At 47.3% G+C, this 26,479-nt stretch overlaps 1 protein-coding gene across 6 annotated transcripts in view; it reads left to right on the top strand.

Moving 5' to 3' along the window:
- Positions 1-26,479, top strand: part of LOC122397664 (SH3 and multiple ankyrin repeat domains protein 1) — a 167,668-nt gene that overhangs the window by 128,921 nt on the left and 12,268 nt on the right. For all 6 annotated transcript variants that reach the window (XM_043396966.1, XM_043396963.1, XM_043396965.1 and 3 more), the window contains 4 exons: positions 17,754-17,879; positions 21,801-21,981; positions 22,473-22,792; positions 23,641-23,905. In XM_043396966.1, coding sequence (XP_043252901.1) covers positions 17,754-17,879; positions 21,801-21,981; positions 22,473-22,792; positions 23,641-23,905 — 892 coding nt within the window. The remainder of the gene's footprint in view (positions 1-17,753; positions 17,880-21,800; positions 21,982-22,472; positions 22,793-23,640; positions 23,906-26,479) is intronic.

Here is a 26,479-nt window from a genome sequence, read left to right as displayed (position 1 = left end):
AATCTCGTATTCATGAATTCCTTGTACGTAGCCCCTCTGCCCTTCCTCCGCCTCCACCTTCTTTCTCCGCCCGCGCTCCTTTCTCCCCTTTTGCCCCCCGTCCCGCTCTCTCGTCTCTTCTCTTTTCTTCTCCGGCGTGTTGCCCTTCCGCCTCTAACAATCCCATACGCGTCGCTACGAAGCCGAGGGACCAAGAAAATCGTTCGGCGCTGCGCCGCGGACTGAAAAAGAGACGCCAGAGATCGTCGAGATGAACGTTTCCGCTTCAAAATCGCCGACGCGAACGAATTTACGAGACCTTCGCGCTCGCGAGACCGGTCAAAAGGATTTGTCAGAGACGTCTCACTGTCGCGCCCGATCCTCGTACGCAAACACCGACTCTCTCTTCCGATTTATACACGGTGGGTCCGACGAAACGAATCGATTCCCGAGCGTAGACATTGAAGACTCTTGCAAAAGTAAAGAAGATTTGCTGCACGAAATAGTTCCATTTTAATAGGAACAATTTTAAGATTTTGGCTCGACGGTACACGAGAAAGTGTCGATCCACGAAAGGTTAAAAGTTTGGGACCGCGCGGAGTGTCGAATAATAAGGCCCGGGTCCTTAGAGGCAGCCTTCTTTATGCGCTGGACGCTCGTTGCGGAGAGAAAGTCGAAGGAAAGATGCCTCGATGATCGCGTATACTTCCTGTAACGCGTTTCAGCACGGCGTGTTCGATGGCGTAAGAAAACCGAACGCTGGTCCTGTACCACGAATCTGGGACCAGTACATCCGAATCACGTAATAATGGTTCGTCGGATTCGTGCTGGTTGGTCTTTGGAGAGAACCACTGGTCGACGTTTATCTCGACGCGATACGAGGACCGTAAAAGTCTGTCCCGTTCAGGATTCGCGACCGTAACAATAATTCCACTGTTTTTAACCCCATCGAGTCCCCATCGCGTTTCCACCGTCCTTTCTCTATCTTCCTTCGTGTCTAACAATATAGAGAACTCGCGACCGCGCGAAAGGATAACGATCGATATTATCAGCGTGCAGAATTTGATACATAGTCTTTCATCGAGACAAACGATGTTGATCTAGAGATTCCCTTTCGCGCCTACTCCTAAAAGACAACGTCCTCCGGTGAACCCGACATTTTTGCCACGAACAAAACTCTTCGGTACGTTCTCCGACTTCGGAGGCAATTTATTCGGTTGTGCAAACGGAGAAACAAATTTTAAAGAAAAATCGACAAGAAGTGACTACAGAAATTTTTCGGCGAAATTGAAAACTTTGAAATCGTTTTGGAAAAATTATATTCGATCGCAGGGGTCAATTGCAATCATTTTTGGTCAATAGGCATACCCCCAAAATCCTATCCACTTTCGAGAAAAAAATTGGAGAACGTGTGAAACTTGTCGACAAAATTTAAAAATTTCAAATCATTCTAAAAAAATTATATTCGGTCACAGGAGTCAATTACAATCATTTTTGGTGAATAGGCATACCCCCGAAATCCTATCCATTTTCCAGAAAAAAATTCGAGTAGGTGTGAAACTTGTTGACAAAATTTAAAAATTTCAAATCATTCTAAAAAAATTATAATCGGTCACACGAGTCAATTAAAATCATTTTTGGTGAATAGGCATACCCCCAAAATCCTATCCACTTTCGAGAAAAAAATTGGAGAACGTGTGAAACTTGTCGACAAAATTTAAAAATTTCAAATCCTTCTAAAAAAATTATATTCGGTCACAGGAGTCAATTACAATCATTTTTGGTGAATAGGCATACCCCCGAAATCCTATCCACTTTCGAGAAAAAAATTCGAGTAGGTGTGAAACTTGTCGACAAAATTTAAAAATTTCAAATCCTTCTAAAAAAATTATATTCGGTCACAGGAGTCAATTACAATCATTTTTGGTGAATAGACATACCCCCGAAATCCTATCCATTTTCCAGAAAAAAATTCGAGTAGGTGTGAAACTTGTTGACAAAATTTAAAAATTTCAAATCATTCTAAAAAAATTATAATCGGTCACACGAGTCAATTAAAATCATTTTTGGTGAATAGGCATACCCCCGAAATCCTATCCACTACCGAGAAAAAAATTCATTGCCTTAAATTTCATGTCTGACCATGATCCTATTTTAATATTTCAAAAGGCTAACAACGCGTATTTTAGCGAAGTATATGTAGAAATTTTAACAATGTTCTAAAAGTTGTTTCTCAGTTGCTTTGGAGGGCCAGAAAAATAGTTGGAAAAAATCCATTGGATGTAAGGTCTACTCGTACACCTCGTCTGTGGTACAACCATAAATTCGACGTGAGCTATTCCCGAGCATTCATTCCGAGCCAGCACGAGGGCATACGCGCAGCTTCCGTTTCAGGACGGTATTATCTATACGTACGGCAGCGTTGGGCAAAATGGAATCTGATTAATGATTAACGATTATGATTGCCGTCTAATCGAATCCGTGATTAATGATGGTGATTACGGAGTAATCAGTAATAATTATTAATGAATAACGCAAGTAATCAAAGCGGCTGGTATCATCGGGCATGATTAACTCATTGTGTATTATTCGTTAATGATGCATTAATCGTTAATCAAGGGACGATAGTTTATTCCGATCGAGTCGATAAATTAAATAGCATTGTATCAACGAATTTTGGAATTTACGCAGATGCGTGTAATTTGCTTTTAGCTCGGCTCTCGTAAACACAGTATCACATAAATATTAATTGTATTTAAATTTTATTATGAACGGAATATTACTCGTTGGTTAACAACATTTGCGCGTATGTTGAAAATATTGAAAAGTATTACAGAAACCGTGAATTTCGAGATTTATTTGTCGATCCCACGCGTTAACGAGTTTCTCGCGCCGGTGTCAACGAGTCGAAAGGTCAGGAGGCTCTCGGAATTCTTGATTTCGAAAGTCCCGAAAAGTTTTTCAGGAACGCGGAAAGCTTTCCAAAGCTCTCGAACGCTCGTGGGTTTTTTCGTCGCGCATGGTAGCGATAAGTTCGATCGCCAAGTCGTGTACCCACTCGAACATTCTCCCGGGGCAGCTCTAAAACGATAAGTGTACGAGGCGGAGCGGTTCCCGGAGTGTTTTTTGCGGTTACCGGTATCTAGCGAATCCTGGCTGAACACCGTCCCTCAGAAAAGCTCGTGACGCTGAGGAGACCAGAGAAAAAGAGGAGGAATCGAACGGATAACGAGATTCCTGACGCGGGGCCTTAATTATCCGGCAGATAACACCGGTACACAGCCGAAAGAAGACATCGACGATCTTATCTCGAGAAGAATTTCCAATTGCAAACGATTTCGTTTCTGGAAACTGTTAATTCTTCAAGAAACATCGAGAAAAGGAATTATTTCGAAAGCGCTCGAGCAGAACGCCCACGCGAGGGTTAAAGACCGACGAACCTATCCTCTGCAAATGGGACCCACGTGCACGCAAAGAAAGCCTCGTAAAAGTTTAATTACCCGACTGTTTGATCTCTCTGCTTCCGATCCACGAGTTTTTTTTTCTTTTTCAATTTCTCCCATCGGACAAAACGAGATCTGTTCGTGAGATCGAACGAGAGAATCTGCCCGTACGGTTTTTTGCTCGTAGAGCGGATCTCCCGGCGAATCGGACGCGAGTAGATGGTCCGCGTGACGCATAATCGATACTATTAATTAGGAGGTCCACGGGAGTCGCGCTCGGAAATGGTATAAATGGAAGGCGGAGCGTGTTCCGCATCGAGGTCACGGGTCTCTCGATGTCGGGTTCATTAAAGCGTCGCGGAAATGGGATCTGTCGGCTCGTAGAATTTTCGCGACTCTTATCGACAGCGGGACATCGAATAAATATAAGAATCCTCGCGGCGAACTTTCCTTATCGCGTGTCCGAACTCTGAACTCTGGGCTTTCCGAAACGTTATTTATTTACGAGTCTCTCCGAGCCCCCAAAGCTTTCTTTCTTCCTTCGTGCTGTCTTTCGGATCAAAAGTCGCGGTGTAAATAAATTAAATTTAAAAAAAAGATGGAAGAGGAGAAGGAAAAGGCTGGAGTTTAGCAACACGCGCTCGTCTTCGTCTCGTTTGCCTCGTTTCCGGGGGGGAAAAGGAAAGCGAAAATTGGAATTGGTCCGAGTCTGCGAGCCAATTATAAAAGGCAACGAAACGGCCATTTTTTCGCGTCCTGATAGTGCTTCCCGGGGTGGAAAATTCAGCGACAAAATGTTGTCGAATCGACTGGCAATATCCGGTAATTCGCAGCCACGGGTACCGCCTATCCGCGACGCGTGCTGCAGTTCATCGGCGTAATTTCCACCTTAATTAGCGGCCGAACGTAGACAGTGATGAAGCTGCCGGATTGCCACAGACGACGGAGCTAACCTGGCTCGATTAAGCCTCGTCGAGGAGGCCACGCTCCATTTCCGGAATTTCGAAGCGCCAAACGATGGCGATTACACTGTTCTGTGACGCGGAGTCTTTCCACGATCGAATCAGGGACCATTGGATTCCATATCGAGAGGTTTCTAGCGTGATTTTGGTCGAACTTAAATTAGCTTCTGGACGAGTCCAGTCCCTGGACGAATAGACAAGTGTTTCCAATACGATCGAGACAAAATTAAATCGATTTGCGAGGGAGAAGGCAAAGATTGCGTAGTTGTGAAGCGAAGGTGGGAGGCACATATTGTAACTTTTGCGAAGAACGACGTCGCACGGTGGTCCCGATCGGTCCCGGAATTGATTGGCAATTACCGGCGCGACGAGAGGCGGCGCACTCGATTCTCCGATCCAGAAAATTGAGTTACTCGGCGAAACTCGATTCGCGAGAAGGACGCGCATCCGTTACGCCCCGCCACGAAGATTCGATATTACCTTAATCGGACTTTAAATTGCGCATTTACGAGTTAAGAGCTTGCGTTCGATCCGTCTGACGAGCGGGAAACGGACGGATCGCGAACCTCCGACGCGATCCTTCGAATTTCCTGACCACGTGTACGCCTGATTAACGACAAATTATTATCATTATTACAAGTCCTCCTTTTACGTGACTTTCGCCCCCTGAACCCCACGTTTCTTATTCTATATTTTGCGTTATTTCGATTCCGAGTTTCTTAATAGAAGTGACAGGTGACCTTGATTTTACATCGAAGGTGTTCGGCAGTTTTTAATGATGGCGTTTGACTTACAATTAGTTCCGACAATTCGACGGGAAAATGGCGAGCGGTGGAACGTCGCCCATGGGGAAGGAAGCCACGCGTTAAGCGATAACGAAGTAACGCGACGAATCGCGGCAATCAGCTTGGTGGATAATTAACGGAGATTAGTCACCGTTCCGGCAATAACGCGGCAGCGGCGTTATATTTAACGCGAATCGATAAGTCGGCCGAGATTATTCGTCTCGTTATTTCTTGTCCGATCGTAATGAAAAATCAACGGGCGACGCGAAATTCAATTTCCCCGCGCGATCCAGCGCGACAAGGCCTCGATACCGATGGAAAACGCTCTCACGGGCTTCGCCGGGGATGGTTTCAGGCCTCTATATATAGACTGGGCCCATTATTACCCTATCGGGGACATAGAAATTAACGCGAGAAATTAACCTCGGCTGCCGGCGAGCCGTGAGGTAGCCGATGATAGATGAAACGTGGTTAGACGTCGGACGAGCGCTAAATAAGGACGTAAAAACTCCGTGACTTATAGCCTTCTGTATATCAGGCCACGGGGGGAGGAAGGATAACGCGGGAAGGATGGAAAAAGGGCACGCTGTTCGCGCGAGCTGCTTCTTTCCCGTCCGATTCGTTATTGAAGACGATCGACGACGTTTCAGCGAACAGGAGTCGATAACCCGCCGCTAATTGTCGACTACCTCTTGCTATGGGCATGATTAAATATCGATAGTATCGATACCTTGCGCCATACAGCATCTTCTGGGGGTTGCACGACAAAATACCACGATTACTTTTATTTTAGAGAGTACAGAAAGACGATTGTACGAACTACGATTCTTAGCTATGTATTACCTAGTATTTTTCTATCGATTTTTCAAAAATGGATCTCGAGGGATCGAGGAAAGGTTACAAGATTAACTAGGAGGAAAATGGAGCGTGCAGTCGTTGGGATCGAAACGTCTCAATCCAGCGACGCTTTTGCACCCTTCGATCTCTTGGCGGAAGTTTTTTGCGCGATTAAGGAAATCAGTCGTCCTTTTCTCGCGGCGATTCACCGGAAGAAGACCCCGGCTAATCGTGGGTAAACGTAGCGACCACGACTCTCGGAAACCGGATGACAATGGCGGAACCAGTTCTAATAACCTGTCTTGGTACAGACAAAAAGCGAAGACCAGCTTAAGAATCGATAAGGGTTCTAAACGACCGTCGCTCGGTCCGTCTATGATAGATCTTCGAGGAAGAATAGATACTCGGTCCGTTCCCTGCCTCTTCCACCGAACGCTCTAATTTGTAATCGTTCCCGTGACCGCTTTTTGACCCCCTCCGTCCCTGGAATACCAACCATTTACCCGCGCCGACATTGTTTGACGTTATTAATATCGATACTCGTGTAATTACACTGTCAAATTATTTATTAGCGTTTAGCACAACGCGTTGGTTTGATTTTTATTTAAAGAACGCGGAGCATCAATTATTTCGAGTCGATCAACGTTTCGATCTCAACGTAAACATGAATTTCAATCGTCCAAATAAATAGCAGATATATTCGAGTATTTACAAAAGGCACGCCCACCGATAAAATACGCGTCGCAATTTAAACCGAGAATAATCTCGATTTATTTATTAGTTATTCGAGGAGACAATCCGTGCATCATCGTTATTTTCTAGAATACTAAAACCCCGTCGGAATAATCTGCGCGGAAGATTAACGCGGTCGAGTGGATCGAACGATTCGATAATTTCGCAGATACTCCGGCGAGCGATACAATTCGTACGCGTCCATTTCCATCTTCTCGATGTTCCATTCCCTCGGGAACTGCTCTTCGGGAAGTTTCCCCGACTCTCCATCGATTCGAACGATACGATTCAAGTTACGTCGAGAGGAATTAATCGCGCCCGCGTTAAAAACGGACGGGACCGTACACGGCTTCGTAATTTAGATCTCGTTCCGAGGTTTCGAACCTCCGTCGTGGTGTAAAACGCAGCCTCTTTGACAGCCGGGAAACACGCGACGAAACTCGCTGTTCCCCTTGAAAAGGTCCCCTCGACCTGCCTAACTCCATGAACGATTACCTGGAAACTCAAATATTCTAGCGCCTCCCTGTCGGTCCAACTTCCGCGGCAAGAAACTTTGTCCTTGCCATTTGTTCCGCGCCAAGTCCTCCATCTTCGCGATCGCCGCTCTTCCGTGAAACGCCGCGTCAAGTATCGTCCTCGAAACGAGGGGACATTCGATGGAACGTCACTTTTTGCGTTCAGGGTTTAGGGGTTTTATCGAAATAGGTGTAGGGTTTGATTTCGTTCGCGAAACAAAAGAGTGAGTCGTATGGCACAGATCGCAAAAAGTGATCGATTTGTCGTGGAATGACACCGGGACGAATGTGAAAACCGGAACCCCGGTGGGGAACCCCGGGCCCTTCGGGGCGAAAGTAAAACGGCGAAGACTGCCCCGGGGCGGTTTCCAAGCTGGATAATCCAGATCCCGCGGAAACCCATAATTCCTGTAATAAGGTCATTATCGTGTGACCCGGACTGGACGCCGGTACTATGGCGAACACATACTGGGCGGCTTCGCTTGCATAAATACAGATTTCCATTTATACCTCGCCGTGCACGCGTTCACACGAGTTCGGGCCTGTGTTTGTGTGCGTGTATCGTGTATCGTGTGTGTACGTATTATACGAACTCGCGGCTGATGCCCCGTGGACAGTGGCGTAACGTTCGATCCGGGTCACGCCATTCCCCAATCAAAAGAACGAGACTAAGCATAGACGGCTGCATTCCTTCCGAGTCTACTCGCTCAAGAATCGCCCTATACATTCGTTACTGCAATCAAACCTACTTTTGAATATAATTTACACGTGTCCCCTTTGATGACCACTTTGGTGTTGTTCAAATTGTGCTATAAACAAGATTCGCTAAGGATTAATAAAAAAGACCAGACTTGATCCGTACGTTTAAAATGCAATTGTTCATTCTGTAAGTGATTCTTCCGGAGAAGCAGAGTCGTTCGAACGGACTTCTCCGTGAAAACTTGCGAGCGGGGAGAGTAGTCGTTCGAATGTCGCGGTTTATCGGCGCCTCCCGATTACCTGTTGAAGTCGAAGACCTCTCCCCCACCCGCCGAATCGGGTTCGTCGGATGGTTACGCCACTGCGAGCCGAACAGGACGGTGTATAAATGTCTAGACGCACACAGGCTCGTGGACGTAGGTACACGCGAGAGAGCCCTGGCATACCATCGACTGTCCATAGCCACCTAAGCAGATTCTGTCCCCAAGGTACGAGCGGCGAGGATTCGTAGCGTTCAATTTGCATTCTAAAGTCCTGGGCGATGCAGAAAGAAGAGCCCTCGGCCTCTCGGCGCGCGCCGGACACCGGATCTCCTCCTCCTTGCCTCTTCCTCACCCTCCGCTTCCATTGTCCCTTTATCATTTATACAGGGTGGCCGAACAAGTCGCCGCCAAACTTTCGGTACCAGCGTTCTCTACCGGTTTTCTGACCCTCCCGACCTCGCCTTCTTCCGTTTAACCCACATACGAGCAACCCCGCGCTCGCGGCCCAGATTCCTTTATTCAGACGTTGCTCGCGGCCCTTGCGATTTCATTATTTATTTTCCGCCGCGAATTCGGCCAGTTTTGGCCGGAACAAAGCCCTTTCATGGCCCGTTGCCCGAAACTGGTTGCTCGTGCTTTGGGAGCCTAACCTCTGGGCTCGCGTGGAAAGAATACGAAGTGGTTGCGAACAGTAGATCAGTCGTTTTCATAAAAGTATGCAGTTCGGATGATTTCAGATTAATTTTCTTTTAGGTTTTAATGTTTATCGTTGTTTCGTACGAGATTCTAGGATTTATCGAAGTTTATGTCGAGTTTCGACCGATTCGTATCCTCCAGTTAGCGAAGAGTACCGGTCTACCTGTTGAGCAACGATTTGCTCGAGTTCCACTTTACGCACACCGGTGATTACGTCGCGTACATTGATACGTAGCGTAGGGAGATGCGCGTAGCCTGGAAAGATATCGCAGAAAAATGGAAAGGAAATCGATTGTTACGCGAGCCAGTATAATTGGGACTCGTCCCGTCGAGGGGCAGAGCAAAGTAGAGGTGTGCGGTTCTTCCTGCTGGCGCGATCCTCTTTTTACGAATCGTTCCACGATTATCCGTCCGTGGAATGATTTGCACCGATCCGCCGTCATTTTCCGAGCAATTTCTGCGAGGCTCTCGGCGATTCTTCTAGCCCCGTAGGGAACAGCGACCGTACAACAGAGGCAACCGGAAAAAATACGGTCCACGTGAATTTCGGGACACAATTTGCCCAAATTTGGGCCACGTCACGCGTTCCGGGCACAAAGCTTTCGAATTAGTTACGTCAGCGGATTCCTGAAAATCGACAGCAACGATCGGCGGGAACGACGGTTTTGAATAAAACATTCTCTCCGCCGCGACGTGCCGCGCGGTGACGCAATCTCGGTGTTGCAATCGGCATCGTTGCATTCTGCCCGAAGACGCGACGCCGGGATAATTTCCGAACTCGCTTTCATTGCCAGCCAGCGCGCGTGCTCCTGAAACGCGCGTAACGCCGGCCGATTATGCGGTAATAGCTTCATCCCGACTACCGATTACGTTTTATCCGCGCGATTCGCTCCCGCGAAATTCCAGAACGCCTCGTACAATTTGTTCGATTCCAAACGCGTCACCATTCTTCTCGATAAAGTTCCACGGTATCGAATGTAAAATTGCCAGCCTCCGTTTGTTGATTTTCAAGGTTCGAGGCTGGCCACGAGTTGAGACCGGGCGCGCGTTGCCCAGATGTCCAAGAAGCTGCCGTTAAACGGCCATCGACTACATTTTGCGTCGTTACTTTTTGGACGTGTTGGCAATTCGATTTTGTATTCCGTCCGCCCGTCCCGACCCGCCCCCCCCCCTCTCCCCACTTCCCAGTACGCGGCAACGCGTACATCGAAGGTTTATGGCTCGTATTTCCTCTTTAACGCCGATGTTGGTCCGACCGCGGGTGATTCTACTCGCCTTTGTGCTTCTCTCGCTCTCTTTCTTTTTCACGCGCCACGTTGTCCCTACGTCTCTCGCCGTTCCCTCTTCTTCGTCGTTTATCTCGGGGGCCCGGGTTCGTATCTCGCTCGTCGAAAGCGTCCCGAAAGGCTGTTTCACGAATTCCTTGATTTCGTAATCTCCGGAACGAGATCCGCGGGTTTTACGGCCGCTGACCGTTTCGTAACGCGCGAAACGGGTTCGCGGTCTCCCCGATTTCGTGCCCCGTGGCTCTCGACCCACTGCAGCGGGGCGAAACACAAAACGCAAAACACAAAACACGGTGAAACGTTTAAAAAAAGCAACGATAACGCGTAAAGCTATTTATATCGGCGCGCGTGTGCGATTGTTTCCAAATTGTCCCGGCGCTCGTGGAATAAATATCTCACGCGTGTCGGTGTTTCGTCAAGCCCCGGCGACGAAAATCGCGAATTTGTTCTAGCAATTTGCGCGGTCCCGCCACGGGCGTTAATCGAACGAGACGAGCGCGACACTCGGTGTGAAAAATACTCGAGGGTTGTCGACCCTGGCGAAGCGGTACCACCGGTCCGGAGGAAAAAACCGTTCAACGAGTGGCAGGGAACGGAAGATGAGTCGGTCGATGCATCCGCTGCATACAAATCCAATAGCCGTGGCTCGTCTTGGCGTGCATGCTAGCAACGGGGGTTGAAAATAACTAGTATATTTCTACCATTCGCAATTTTATAACAAACATTGGAATAACGCTCGTCTAACAATTATAGTACTTTATCCAACGTGTCGGTGTTATTCTATTTCAGTGAAAATTTATTCATTCAAGGGGTTAATCCTGTCATGGTCAGCCAGCGGCGATACCGCTTGGAAACTTTCAATTATTACAATTTTCGCCTTCGATTTCTCATTAAATACCACCGTTTCATCGACAGCCATTTACTTTGATAAGCATTAAGACTTCTCCCCCCCCCCCATCAAATCCGTGGGAGGTCAAACGGTTGGCGGCGTGGTTTATGGCGTACGATTGATTTAGGGCCCCGGTGGAGTTTCGAGGGGGGGTTTGGGTGGAATTTGAGCGACCCGTGGACGGGGCTGTCGCTTTCGCGGTATCGCAAAAACTCGTTTCGTGGTTCATTGCGAAGGTTAAAACCGTAACGCTTCTATCTTGGTTGTTCCGTGCGCGTTCTCGGCCGTGGCGGGCGCACACGAGCCGTACGGAGCTTAACATCGGCAAGGCCCCTTGCCAGACCGCAATTACATCCCATAAAGCACGATTGAGACACGGTTCGACCATTATTCTCCCATACAGGGTCGTACAAAAGGGTCTCGCCGTTTAACGCGCCCCCATACGCGGAATTTATACACGTACAGGCGTGCGTACACGCGCGACCGTATTCTCGGACGAAACCGGGTAAAAATTGCGCTTCGAGGAGACCTCGGACGCCGTGTGTGCTTATTGCGGTGGTTCTCTCTTCGTAATTGTGGACGACATCGCCGTTCGACGAATCCTCGTGCTTTCGATGCACGGATGGGAACGAGAGTCCCGGACTATCCGCCATCGAGGGTGTTTGTTCGCACGGTGCCAGTTATTCGACGAAGAATTAGCCTTGTTACTCCGCTACGAGCTCCGATTACCAGTCACTCGAGTACTACTTTTTGCGTGGAGTCCGATCAAACAGGCATTTCGTCCCGTAACTTCGAGGGTAGTTTCCTTCACCCCGTTGGGAATATATATTTTTAGTAGTCACGTACGTCGTTGAAAGAAAAATGTCGAAGAGACGTTCTTCCAGACGTGTGGCCACCTGAATAACTCGTTTGTTTTTAACGACGGAGAAAAAGAATGCTTGAAACTAAGGTTGCCCCGATGTTAATAGACCTCGAATGACCTTTAATTATAAGTCACAGTATACGTCTTAAAGAGGCCCGTAAATAGGCAAGTAAAAAAGCACGTCGTTCTATTCGAAAGAAAATTCGTGTCGACCTTCGTGTCTTTTCTACACCATGCGCCTATAAAACGCCTATAAAATACCATTAACATCGGATTACGCCCTCCTTCGAGCCGAGCGACTTCCGATGCATTGTGTTCGTCGAAAGGAAACGAGTTATTCCGGCGAACTGATTTAAATCCTCCACCCTAAATATCTCTTTAATAATCGCTTGCGTTCGCGTATTAATTATTTGCCTGGCGAATAAATTATCTTGGATACGATTATGAATATTTTTCGAACGGCGAAAGGAAAAAATTCGAGGCAGCCAATATTCCAGCCGGTGTTTCCGGGCGGTGAAAAACGTAACGCGCGCGGACCATTCGCAGCGCGGCGCGAATTAGCGAATTTCGCGCGCCGCCTGGATGCAAATCCAGGGGTCGTCGGTGACTGGTTCATGCATTTATGCATTTTTCCGGCGGTTTGTCGAACGCGAGTCCCCGACAGCGGCGGGAAACTTCTAATTCGGTCGGGCGAAATTGGTCGGTGAAGACGACCAGGGTGCGAACGATCGTCGCGACGCAACCACGGTACCGAGATGAAACGGGAAAGAAACAGAAGAAAAAAAAAATGCGAAGAAACGAAACTGGCGAGACCGACTTTCACTCCAAAGACGTAGGTTACGATCCTCTGGACGACACGCTCGTCGAACGGCGCAACATTTGTTGATATTCGAGAAACAGAGAGACGGAATTACGCAATGTCCATTGAGTAACGGCGCAACATACTCTCGGCTCGACAAAAAAAATTCGCGGCGAATTTGGTATCGGAGGATTCGTGGAATTTTATTTATCGTATTCGATCGATATCGTACCCTCGAATCGTCTGCAAAGGTTCGCGAGATTGCAAGAATTTTTATCTATTGGAAGGCTTATGAAATTCCATTTGAGGTGGTAGAAGGTTGTAAACCAGTATTGTTAATACGTTGTTTGATAAAGTGTTCTGTATCCGAGTGAAATGGCTACGTTTTGGCGAGCCCAGTTGGTCCCAAGTGTTTGGACATTTTGGAGGGTGTATCGAGGATGTCCCTTATCTGGAAGTTAGCAGGAAGAAGAAGAGTCCAGAGAATAATATTGTATTTCGGACTGGATCTTTTAGTTCCCGTTGGGTCGAGCGTGTGCCTCGACCTCTCCAGGCCGTTTAATCGGCGAAACTCGAGGCACGTTTCGCCGTGCGGCGATTATGCGGCTTCTTAAGACTTTACGAAGCAATTACCGCGGCGCTAATTAGCAGGGGCACAGTCGCTTTCGGTAGCCTGTTCCATTTTTGCCAGCGTCGTATAAGCCCTAATTGCAATTACAATTACCGTTGGATACGGCCACCGTACCACCCCTCGCGAGATTTTCATACGGTTGATTCTTCGTTCGAGGTTTCCACTCTCTTCGAGATATTCCGGAGCACCGACGTGCTCGCGACAAATTTGCTACTCGAAACGGCTGCTTTTCCCCCGTTTCGACGTAAAAGATCGGTCGCGCCAGACGCGAGGCGGTTAAAGTTGACCTGGTTTTCGCCGGGGATGATAAAGCGGTACCGGATGGAGAAAAAAAAAAGAGGAAAGGGTCGAGAGATTTAAGCGAAAGGGTTCGAGAAAAGCCGATCGGTAGATTTGGAGCGATTTATTAACCTCGACCGGTCACACAGTGGCTGCAAGCGTCGTGCATATTGATTCGAAGCGCCTCGGTGTTCACCTCCTAATTAGTTGGAACGTGCGTCGACTGCCGTGCTCCTAGGATTGCTTTCCAATAAAATTTCGCTCGCTGATGAGTGGTTACGCTACCTAAAAATCGCATGCTGCAATTACTGCGAAAGACGTATGCAGTTGTCATATTTGTAGCTATACGATATAAAATAATTATTAAAACACTAGCTTACGAATGATCCAGTGACGTATTCTCATCCGTTTAAATCTACTATCCTGCTAAAATATTCAGAACTGGAATACTCTGCGCAACTATGTTTCCCATAAGTACGGTCATCGTTATCAAGAAACAGCGATAATTCGAAGAGATTCGCCAGGATCCAGGGAAAGGGGTTAAAGGAACACGGAAATTTAAAAGCATCGTTAAATGTCCCGGGCAAGATCAACATTTGCTCTTCTTCTTTCGCGTCGTTCTACGCTCTTTTTGGTACGTTAAAAAAAGGCCTCGCCGGGAAGGATCCCTCCGGGAGAAAAAAGTTGCTGGTTCTGCTCCCGGTCCGTCACGCGGATCCGGCGTGTTTACACGGACAATCGAGGAAGAGTTTGCTAACGAAGACGAAATTCAACGTCCAGCCTGGCTTCCTCGTCAGAGATTTTCCTTTTTCCCCGGGCGCTGGCGGCGCAGGGCTGCTAACAATCGCGAGGAAACCCCGTCGACGCGGACTCCGTGCGTCCCGAACGCACCAAACGAGCATTCGGTTATGGTCGCGGGTCCGATAATCCTCTGCAAAAAGTCTGCTTGTCCCGTTGGCAACCTGCCACGCTGCGTCGCGGTAGTCAACGATATCTCGCGCGAATCGTCGCTTTTTATTCGTGGAACGTTTACGATACTCGGGAAAAATCGGAATAAAACCAAATGGACCAAGATCCCTTTTTCATTCTACATTAAAATATAAGTTTAAAGCATAGGACAATATCTTCGGGAACATCGACATTGAGAATTCGTGGGTTAGGCGTGCAACCCTTTAAATCATCCAGATTAAACCCTTTGGTACAAAGATGTAATGTGGAAGGAACTACAGATGTTGATTTTACATAGTCATATTCTCGGAAGATTTTTAGTTTCGATCGACACTCTGATCTGAACAGCCGAGCCTAGTAGAATCGTCAAATCTCATTAGAGCTTTCAGTGGTCAGAGTCGCGCGTTTCACTTCAAATTTTCAACTACAAATCTTGCTGTCTTAAAATCAAATTGCGTTCATTTAAATTATTTAATAATTCTTAAAATTATATGATTTTCGGTGACTTTTCTTTCAAGGCTGATCCTCGAGCACACGCCCCACATGCAGCTCGCGTCAGAGACGTTTTAAACGTGGACCCAAACACCAGCGCACCTCGGTACTTTGGTTCGAGGCCTTTAATTTGGCACGTGTTCCACTCTTGGCTATTGTTGCCATGATTGTTGGGTGGATCGGTCTCTTCTCTCGCTCTGGGGCTCACCTGGCTTTCTCGCTCTGTGTCTGTCCGTGTTCCCCCCTTCCTTGGTCGGTCGTTTTTGCGGTAAACGCGGCGCATGGTGGTAATGCACGGCTCTGTGTATCGTGGCCGGCACGTGTTCGGTTTCTTCGTTGCCGTTTTTCGCGCCGCGGGCGACTTTCCGTCGGGACGAAACGTTTCCGACAACTTGAACGCGTTCCTCGCTCTCGATCCTCCCCGCGATCCGTCGATCCACGTACCCCGGAAACTCGAAACTTGTAAAACATCAGGGACCACGATATTTCTTCTTTTTTTTTTTTTTGCCGATCATCACCGACCACGTCGAGCAATTTCTGCTAATTGCAGTAATTTCGAACGATTTACCGCGCGAACGAGATCGAGAGGGAAACAGAAATTCCATATGCACGGTCTTAAATGGAGATTCCACGAACCCTCGGCGCATTCTGCTCCAAATAATTGTGCGACGCAGCGATTCGAGCCGATTCGTTTCGAGACGTAATTTACGACTGGCTCAACGAGAGCTGCTACGGAGTTGACCCGTTTTCGAGGTTCGTGACCAAACCAGGGCACTCATTTGCCTTAATAACGCACGGCCCGTTCGTCGACTTTCGTTTTTCATGGCGACTGGTTTTTTCGCGCGCGAGACTCTCCGCGCGGTGATTAACGAGCATAGCTGTACGCGAATTTCGATCATATACAAATACATTATCCATCTCAGAGAATTCTTAAGGGTATCTCGGACAATACGAACTATGATATTTACTAAAAAATTACCTGAACCGCGAGGATACGTTAAACGATCGATTCCGGCGAGGAACGGGATAAACGATGGCGCGTATCGTTGGTCGGCGTTCGGTTTCGCGCGGGAATAATGCGATACAAAGGAGAGAAGTCTCTCGGTTTCGTCCCGCGGAGGAACGAGACGCGTCCCACGAGGAGAACGTACGATGCCTGTCGTCCGCGAAGACAAAGAGTGGCGTGTATACAAAGAAACCTGCTGGCACGCAGCGCGTGAGGAAGAACGATGGCGAAATTCCCCGCGTGCAGTCCGTAAATTCCAGACTTTACTGCCTGTCGTCGGTGAAATCGAAGCATATTATTTCAGCGGGGACGCGCGCGGGATGATCCCCGACCCACGAGTGGAACGAGATGAGGAGACCGTCTTTCGTTACCCGGAGGAAACCTCCGGCATCCCTCGTGAAACGCCGACGAAATATTCCGCGAATTATTCGTCGAGATAACCGTCTCGAAAAAGTGGACGATAACCAGCGAATTACGCTTGGAAATATACTCTCGCGTCTCGAGACTCGCCAGTGAACGCTCCTAGTGGATTCGAAACGATGTTTGCACGTGTTGCAAACATTAAAATTAGGAACTTTCCGTCGATCGTGTTCGAATTTGCCGCCTCCAAAGGCAACGCGATTCGAAACGGTACAGAGACGACGAACTCGACGATCAATCAGGAGTTAACGCGCTACAATTGTCACCGACGAGGCGACGGACACTTTGAACTTGCAGTGTTTCGAGATCGTTCACGATGAAACCTTGATACTTGTGAAACTTTAAATGACGCTTCTATTACTACGTTGAATTATCGAACGTTCGACGAATGTCGAGGTCGGCTCCAAACGTGGAGGCTGGCGTGGAAATCAACCTTTGGGCGTCCTATTCTGGGTACCAATCTTGGACGCCTTGTTTAAATGTCTTTGTTTTGCTTTTACTTTCTCTGGAGCAATTGCACACGAGTCTACGAGAACGTAGATTTAAGAAGATGTAGGGAACATCGGTAGAGATCAAAGTATCGAGACGTTTGCCTTGTAATTAGCGTTGAAAGAAGATGCTAAACTCAAAGTAAACGGTGTAAAACCGGAGTTTCGTCAGAGTATAGCGCGCGAGTGGTACGGTTCGTTGACCGTAGGAGCTGTACGCGTGAATCGAGCGTCAAACCATAGCTTTTGATAACTTATTGCGAAGTCAATTATAAAACGTCCACCTTTGAAATAACCCTATCTTGTGTGGGAAGTGTCGCTCGAATTTTATCTCGCACAGGAAAATATTTGAAACCCTATATGTATATAAAATACGTGGAAATGTAATCGTCGAAAGCGGTACAAGTTGAATCGATTGGCGAAAGCGTTAAACAAGCGGCGTTGAAATGGTCGTAAAGGGTTTAAATCCCCTCGAATATTATGCGAAGTAGACGATACTTGAATTTCAATGAAATCCCCGGGATCGACCGCAAAGAGTGATCGATTTGGCGTGGAACGAACCCCGTAGAAGCGAAAGCCGTCAAACGAGGAGAATGACGTTCCGTTCCGTTCGAAGCTAACGCGTGTACAGCCCAAGTTTGCCCTTGCATGAAATAGTATGTGTTTAGTAGAACGGGGGTGGCGGGTCGTTTCTCCGCCGGGATGGGTTTTCGATTAATCCGGAGTCTGTGGTGGCTTGCAGGAGCTGAAGGAAAGCTTCAATTACGGGTTGTTCTGCCCGCCCGTGAATGGAAAAGCCGGAAAATTCTTGGACGAGGAACGTCGCCTAGGCGATTATCCCTTCAATGGACCCGTCGGCTACTTGGAGGTAAGACACCTTTTTTTCTTTTTATCGTTACTCTTCTACCGTTCGTTCCCCGCTACGGTATAGCGGGCCACGACCATACTCGGGATCGCTGGAAATCAGACTTGGACTCGGCAAACGCTGCATTACACGCGATAATCGTTCAAATTTCATCCCCTTTCGATCCAGTAAAACGAAACGCCAGTCTATCCCTGTTTTTCTATTTTTCAGTATCCCAAAAAATAATATTCAAATTGTTTGCTCTGCTAATTTCACGGGCACACCCTTTCTTGAATATAACCCGGGGGTAAATGAAATATTTGTTTTGTCGACGATATTTCAGTCCCGGTTCTATTTAGAATCCATTCGGAAAAAACTACCGACCGGTAATGGGTTAATTTGAATTTTCATCCCTGACCTCGACGTCTATTCTCGTGGAGAATAATTGCCGCGGGGCAGGCTGAATGCCGGGGCTTAAACGGGCTCGGGGTCCGGGGGTGCATTGACGCGGTCGAAAAAGGTTATTTCAGCTACAAGATTGCCCGGCCCCATTGACGTCCGTTCCTCCTTCAAAGAAAACAGAAGAAGTCAAGAATCGGGAAAGAGGTTTGCTTGGTTACGAAGACCAGCGGCTCTTGAATATCAAGGGGGGTTTTGCACGAGAACCAACCCGGAGACCCTCTCGCGTTTTCTGCGTCCCTCGGGTCAAGGAGGTTCCGCGGCTATTTTTTCCCCCAGGCCCTATATATATATTTTTTACCCCTACCCGTTCGCCTCGCGGGGAAACGCGACGCGAGAAAGCAGAAAACAGCGTTGTCGTCGAGTCCAGCGAGGATTCCCGCGATCGACGACGGAAAAAACGAGCGCCGAGACGCGACGCGAATCCATTCGACGGGCACGACACGCGCGTCGCTTTTTCGACCGAGTAATTACCATAAACGATCGATCATCTCGATAGGAGGCGCGTTTCGACGTTACTCTCGCTCGTCCTCCGACCGTGGACTCTACGATTCGATCAGGAACGTCTTGACCGAAAGAACCTCACATTGTATTTACTTCAGCTTCCACTAATTAAACTAAATTTCTTTTCTAATCCTCCCTTGTATTATTTTCCAAATTCTTTGCGCTTCGTTCCACGCGTTGTAATAGTTAAAATCCTTAAGTGGACTCTCAATCTGAACTGAATTATTTTACCAAATGGAAATCAACTCGAAGCATTTAAAAAATAATGAACTTGTTAGTTTTCTACTTAGTTTTAAGCCTTTACAAAAATCAATCTTACTTCCTTGATACACGGAGATGCCGTTTCTCCTTCATCTGTTTATATGAGAAAGGAGATAACGCACCCCTCTTAAATGAGATCATCGGTGCCTCATGTCACAGGCTCTGCGTGCCTAGAAGAGTTAGTCTTTTCGAGCCATTCAAAACGAGAAGATCACTTCCGATGCGTGTAAAATAAAATATTCACATATATATAGAATATAAAGAGTGTTCAATAAAACCCATTTCCCAATAGAACTAATGCAGGATTCCATAAATTTTTAAAATAATTCCATAATCGACTTAAGGGTTAAGAAAGAACTTGGAATGGCTGAGTTATTAGTTTCTAGTAGAGAATTTCCGACGAGCGACAATTTGGTTGTTCGAGGTGGAGGACGTGTCTCGTATCCTGGATTTACCAAATGGAAATCAACTCGAAGCATTTAAAAAATAGTGAACTAATGCAGGATTCCATAAATTTTTAAAATAATTCCATGATCCACTTAAGGGTTAAGAAAGAACTTGGAATGGCTGAGTTATTAGTTTCTAGTAGAGAATTTCCGATGAGCGACAATTTGGTTGTTCGAGGCGGAGGACGTGTCTCGTATCCTGGACACGAGATACGTATCTCGTATTTCTGGAGTCGATGCTCGACGGTGACTGTTGAAACGGGGTTTCGTGAAAAACAAATAATCCCGGTGGTCGGTTAACGAGATCTGGATCTTGCCCGCGGTTTTCTTGCGTAACCGGATCTAGTTCTCATCACGGTGCTCGCATTCCCGCCCTTCTTCATCTTCGTCGTCGCGGACGGGATCGATGCGAGTGCCGATAGCCGCGAAGATTCACTTTTAGGCACGGGGCTCCCATTGGCTGCCTTTCGTTCACCGCGTGTTGCAAATCACCGTGTTCCTTGCGCGAGATCGAGAAAAAACTCTTTTGACGAATGGCTTCTCTCTAGTTTCCTCGTCCTTCGACCGCGCCCGAGGCGTTCCCCGCTGGAAATTGCAAACTTTTACTCGGAATGAACGCTAACTGCTGTTTTAAATAATATTTGAATACTCCGTTCTACGCGAGACTGTTTAAGAATAATTAGAAAATCGATTCAAGGTACGTGGAACGGTTCGCTGTTTGTTTCATAATTATATACATAAAGTCGTTATGTATTTTTCGAAATAACGAGTATTTATTCGGAATATTCGAAACGTTGATTGTTATTTATTCGCGGAAGGTTTTATTTTCATCCGCATTCTGCATCGACATCCGGTAGATTTCCCGCGTATTTGCGATTTATACAAATTATTACGTCGTTTATTTGAAATTATAAATACGGCGTAATGGACGACGGATGCGCGATACATCAGAGATACATATTTGTTGTATTAATTTCTTTCCCGTTTAATAGAGGAAAGAGTCGTGCATTAAAATATTTCGAAGCATTGGAATGGTACTTCGTTACTTTATTACTATTTTCAGAGCCATTATTTGTAACAGTATATCAAAGACTTTTATTTTTACGATAATCGGAGGTTCTACTGCAAATCTGAACCGACTATCCAAGTGAACGCTCGCAAGAATGGGTCGTTTATCGTTTGAAAAGTGCATGTTTTCCAAGGGTGGGTCGCAAGGGGGGAAAATTTGCGTAGGTTTTCCTCGCGAGCGACCTTGGTCCGTGCACGGAGACCGCGGATTTTCAGCTCGTCGGTTTCGCGAAATATTTCAACGTCGAGCTGGAAGATGTAGATAAGGCACGAACGTCCGAAGATGGTACGCGGCGTGTTTTACTTTTTTTCTCGTTGCAGCGCGGTCAGGTTGCTCGCGAGCAATAACGCTCGCCGGATAGAACATGGGATAGAAATAAATACGCGGGGTTAGACAGGCCCATAGATCACCGGTATTCGGTACCGTCGGTATTCGCAACGTCGTCCTTTTTTTCGCCCGCGTTCATCGATCGCTGACCGGCGCGAGCACGGTCGATCTCGTCACGCGAGATTCACTTTCAGGGACGAGCTGACTCACAACCAGAGGAGCCAGCTTCTTCGTCTTCTTCCCTCGGCTACCTGCCCGGCCTGCGTAACAGAAATCAATTTCGAAACAAACTGAACGTTCCCGGGCGAAGCAAAGGGTGGAAATTAGCGCCGGGAACCGTGTTCCAACGAATGAAAATCGAAGGGAGCGTGTTTTTGTCGCGAGCCGCGGAGGACGAAAAGATGATATACGCCCCGAGTTTCCAGCGCGACAGCGCCCCGTATCTCTAATTTGCATTACAACTCGGGGCTCCCTTGATAATCATAATTGCTGCTAACGGTAGTCATTAGCGAGCCTGTACCCGTGATATTGCCTATCCGTCAGTAATCTAATGCCACGAAACAGGACGCCACCGATAATTACAAAGAAGCTGTAACCACCAGGAAGCGGCACGATGAATCCCCCATTAGGCCGAGATAATTTTATACTTTGTGCCGTGGCATTTTCCATCGGATATCTTTACGGCGAAAGGGGAAGGGAAAACAAAAAAATCGCCGCGAAAACCGAGGAAAGAACTGTCTCGAACGAGCAACCGATCTAGTCGCAAATGTCTCTATCATTTCCATAAATTAAAATACCGCGGGGGAGACGCGCCGTTTCATATTTGTTTAACGACGCGTTCGATACTAAAGCGAACGATCGCGTTTCTGATATTCGCAGCTCAAGTACAAACGACGGGTCTACAAGATGCTGCACTTGGACGAGAAACAGCTGAAGGCGATGCACACGAGAACGAATCTGCGAAGGTTACTGGAGTACGTGGCGAACAGCCAGGTCGAGAAGATCGCCAAGATGTGCAGCAAGGGCCTGGATCCAAACTTCCACTGCCAGGACACCGGAGGTAAAGGCAGAGATTAACCGGTTTTTCGTTCGCCCGAAATCCCACCCTGGCGATAATCCCGGGTCGAAAGCTCTCCGCGTTTCCCCGGTAAAAGTAAATTTCATTTGGATAAAAGCCGTGGATGACTTCCTACTGGGAGCACGAAGGCGGCGGAGGTGTAGAGAATCTTGGTGAAACTCGCTAGCAGAGGATAACTGTATTCGGTAACCGGCTGTATTTCTTGTTCGGTTAATTGTAGAGCCGCGGCTACGCGTACTCGTGTTCTGTCGCCTCCGGGATAAGACGTCGACCTTGAGGCTCGCGTCATCGGTTATCCGGGCTCTCTCGCATACTTGAAATTCTCCACGACCAAATTTCGATGCAAACGATGCTCGATAATCGTGGAATTCGTTGATTCTAAGCTACCCTTTTGGCGCTTCGTAGTTTCTTGGCGCTCGAGTCGAGCCTTAATCGGTGTTTGTTAATTTTAAAAAGCTCTGTACCCCTTGCAGAGACCCCGCTGACCCTGGCGACGACCCTGAAGAAACCGTCGAAGGTGATAATAGCGCTGGTGAACGGCGGCGCCCTGCTGGACTATCGAACGAAGGAGGGCCTGACGGCGATGCACCGCGCCGTCGAGAGGAACAGCTTGGAGGCGGTGAAGACGCTACTGGAGCTCGGCGCCAGCCCCAACTACAAGGACACCAAGGGCCTGACGCCGCTTTACTACAGCGTCATCTACAAGACCGATCCGATGCTCTGCGAGACCCTTCTTCACGATCACGCGACGATAGGCGCCCAGGACCTGCAGGGCTGGCAGGAAGTGCATCAGGTTTCGAAGCTGCTTTAATCTTTTACATCTCCAGATCCTCTTTGACAATGACCGAATAATAAATACAGTGGAACCCCTGTCAACTTTCCAACTTTTCCACCATTCCTCATCCCGTTGAAATATCTTCTTTTTCGCTCCTGAACATCGCAACGTTTACTCCTACTTTTCGATATCGGAAATCTTTGAAAGTTTCCTGGCCCGAAGAAGTTTGTAGTAGCTACCAGCTAATGGACAAAGAAGCGTTCGACTCTATTTTGCCGCGGAATAGCTGACCTAATAGGAAGTGACGAATGTATGGCGCCGCTCGCGTCTTGCGCGGTCCGTAGAGATACGCTCGGTACCAGTTAACTGCATTATTAAAGCAGCCACGTTCAATTAATTCGTACACAAACGCGCAGATAACATTTTAACGCTTTATCGACCAACCGAGTTACGCTTGACCGGATACTGCACAGAGTTCGCGATCCGTCTGCAATTGTATGCCGTTCCAAACAGACCACGATCCATTACCTTCCTTCGTTCCTCCTTAATTTAATTCATTGGCGAGGGTTCCATTCTGACCCGAATCTGAACCTCGGCGGTATGCATACCGGCACAAGATTTTTGATCAAACGTTCGAAATGGACCCCACAGCCAGACGTAAATCGCGCAAAGTTTGTGGATCGTAAACGGCGTTGGTCCACGTGTAGGTCGCGGGACAGGGAAGGTATTAACGTCAATGGGGGAGCAATTCGTGATGTTTGTTTACGCGATAGGCGAGACAAGATTGAAAGGAGGGAAGGTAGCAAAGCACGGTTTAATTATAATCGTCGTCCCCTTCGATAATCGATACCCGTTGGTGTTCGCAGGCCTGCCGCAACAATCTGGTCCAACACCTGGATCACTTGCTGTTCTACGGTGCCGACATGAACGCGCGTAACGCGTCCGGGAACACGCCGTTGCACGTTTGCGCAGTGAACAACACGGACGCCTCTTGCATACGGCAGTTGCTGTTCAGAGGCGCCCAGAAGGACAGCCTGAATTACGCGAACCAGACGCCGTACCAGGTCGCCGTGATCGCCGGGAACATGGAGCTGGCCGAGGTCATCAAGAATTATCAGCCGGAGGAAGTCGGTGAGTGCCACGCGACTCTGTCGACGAGATAGGGACGCGCCGGAAGAAGAATTATCGTAAGACGGATACGGAACGAACGCCCGACGCGTGCATCCCGCGTAACTGATCGGTCGATCAGCTTTGGTACACCTCGGTTATGTCCCACCCCCTCGTTAGAGATAGATTTCCCTCGCTTGTCCACCCGGTTAACTGCTATCCACTCGCGGTACTGCCTCGCTTGTTGCGTCGATACGTCTACTGTCCACGTTTCTTCCACCCGGGTGTTGTTAATCTTTGGTGGATGACTAACATTTCCGAGTAATTTTAAACAGATTATAGATATGCGCATTTTAATCTTTAAATTTGTACAGAGAAAGATGATTGAATGATTTCGAGGGGCGCAGAAAGTGGTCCCCGATTAGATTGCAAGAGTAGAGGCAGTATTGTACTTTCCGAGAGTCATTTTATAACCGATTTATGACGAATTCGATCTGATTTGGTACGTTTATCGTCGAAGGAGTTATCTGATAAAACGCGAATTTGATCGATCGATTGTTCGCGAGGATCATTCGTGGCACGGTTAGCCTGGCATGAGCATGTACGTACGGTAGAGCTTCTATTTTTTTTTCTTCTCGGACAACACGCTTGTAACGCCTTGCTTGTAGCGTAGAGTGTAGATGACTCGGACCGATGTTAGATTGTGTAAATATATAGGTAAATATATATCTATACGTATATAAATATATATATATATATTATTGTGCGTGTATCTGTGTCTTTGTGCTGTGCGACATAAGTACGAAGTTGTAAAAGTCTGGTGGTGATCTTTGGTGGTGATGGTCTTGTAAGACGTCGAGTATCTTTGTAACAATAACGACAAGTAACAACAGAGGTTTGATTGATTGCTTTTTGAGTAACTAATGACACCGTAATCTTTGGATCGTCGTCGAGAGACGTCGATGCTGCCTGACTCGAGGAAGCTTCCCAAACGAAGCAGGAAAATAGCTCGAAAAAAGAATTTCGTCGGAAACGTTCTTGGTCCAGCAGCATCGAAGTCGCTAGAAACCAGTTGATTAGTAATGTTTGGTAGTTTCGACGTTATTAAGTCATTCCATAAGTAATGCGGCTCTTTTCGGTACGTATTCAACGTTATACCTGCCTTGCAACAATTCGATCGAAAGAAAAAGAAAGAACACACGGTGATCTCACGTCGAAGATTTCCAAGTATCGATTGTGTTCGTGAACCAGTTATTCGACTATTACACGGCCGTAATTAATAAAACTCGATAATTTGACCAAAGTAGCTCGTAAAATGCCTTCGTTAAACTCCAATTTATTAGACCGTAAAAACGTTATTTTAATTTTATTTATTTGCTCGTTACTGGCTTCAGACCTATAATAATAAAGCTACGCATCGCGTTTGTTGGCCGCGATACCGATGAATATTATGGTGTCTCGTTCTCCCGAGGGATTACTTAAAAAATACACGGACCCCATGGACGATCGCTCTTTCGTATTTATTTCAAATTTTTACTTTCTACGGTCCACCGGTATAAACGTAAAATAAAACGCCATAATTTTCATCGCCCTCGTAGCTGAAAAACTGTGTCGCGTTTCTTTATTAACATAGGTTTATTAATCTTTGCCACTGGTTTGTGTATCAATGACGTTCCTTTTCCACACACCTAACACTCGTTTCTCAACCGCTGTGGTCGCTTTGCTTCCTTTAAAAAGGTCGCGTAACACGATGTACATAATACGCTTTTACTCGAGACTCTCGAATCGGACACGTTTCACCCGCACTCGTGCAATTATTTGTAACGAAGCGACAGACTCCTCGTCTGCTCGTTCCACGGATCCTGGAAAGCCCGCATTACTTGGATGATCTGACAGTTTGCGAGCGTAAGTGTGCCGTCGTGGGCAATCGGAATTTCGTCGTGTAGCGTGACTTGGAAATGACCGGTGCACATGCCATGTCTCAACCGAAACACGAAGACCCGTCGATGGCAATCTCGGGCACATTGTATCGCACAAAACGGATACAAGAATGCGTGACTTTTTTCCCGCGCGTGCTTCTCGCCGCTTTCTTGTACAGGGACTGACGGAAACGTCCGATCCGTCGCGCACTGGTCAATTTTAACAATCCGGTCGAACGAAGCTACGAAAGGGATGTTTCCGGCGAACGAACAATCCGTCCAATTCTTAAAATAGACGTTTGCGAAGCAAAGAGAAACCAAAAGCCCCCGAGAATTTATTCGCGTGATAGTCGAGAGAAACAAGAAACTTGTAGTTTCCGGGAGTTTGTTTTAAATTATCTGAGAGAACTCCGTGATAAAGTGATTTAATTAAATCGAAGTATTTTTGGAACGAATTTTTCAAACGACGATGCCTCCACGAAACAGATTTGCCCGATTGGGCGTACAAGCAAACCCCTCGAAGTCCCTTAACCCCAACCCCTGTGTATTTTTAGAGACCCGGTGTCACGTCTCGTTGACCCATTTCTGAAATACGACTCGACGAAGCGGAACAAGAAATACGAAGGTGCGTTCGTACGCCCTTAATCGTTTTAACGTAGATAGTCAGTGAATATAAGGG

Source organism: Colletes gigas, unplaced genomic scaffold (genome assembly GCF_013123115.1).
Source record: "Colletes gigas isolate AHSC1104 unplaced genomic scaffold, ASM1312311v1 Colletes_gigas_Sc00010, whole genome shotgun sequence".
NCBI classification, from domain to species: domain Eukaryota; kingdom Metazoa; phylum Arthropoda; class Insecta; order Hymenoptera; family Colletidae; genus Colletes; species Colletes gigas.
The sequence above is the reverse complement of the archived record's forward strand: the minus strand, read 5'-3'. Positions and strand labels throughout refer to the sequence as shown.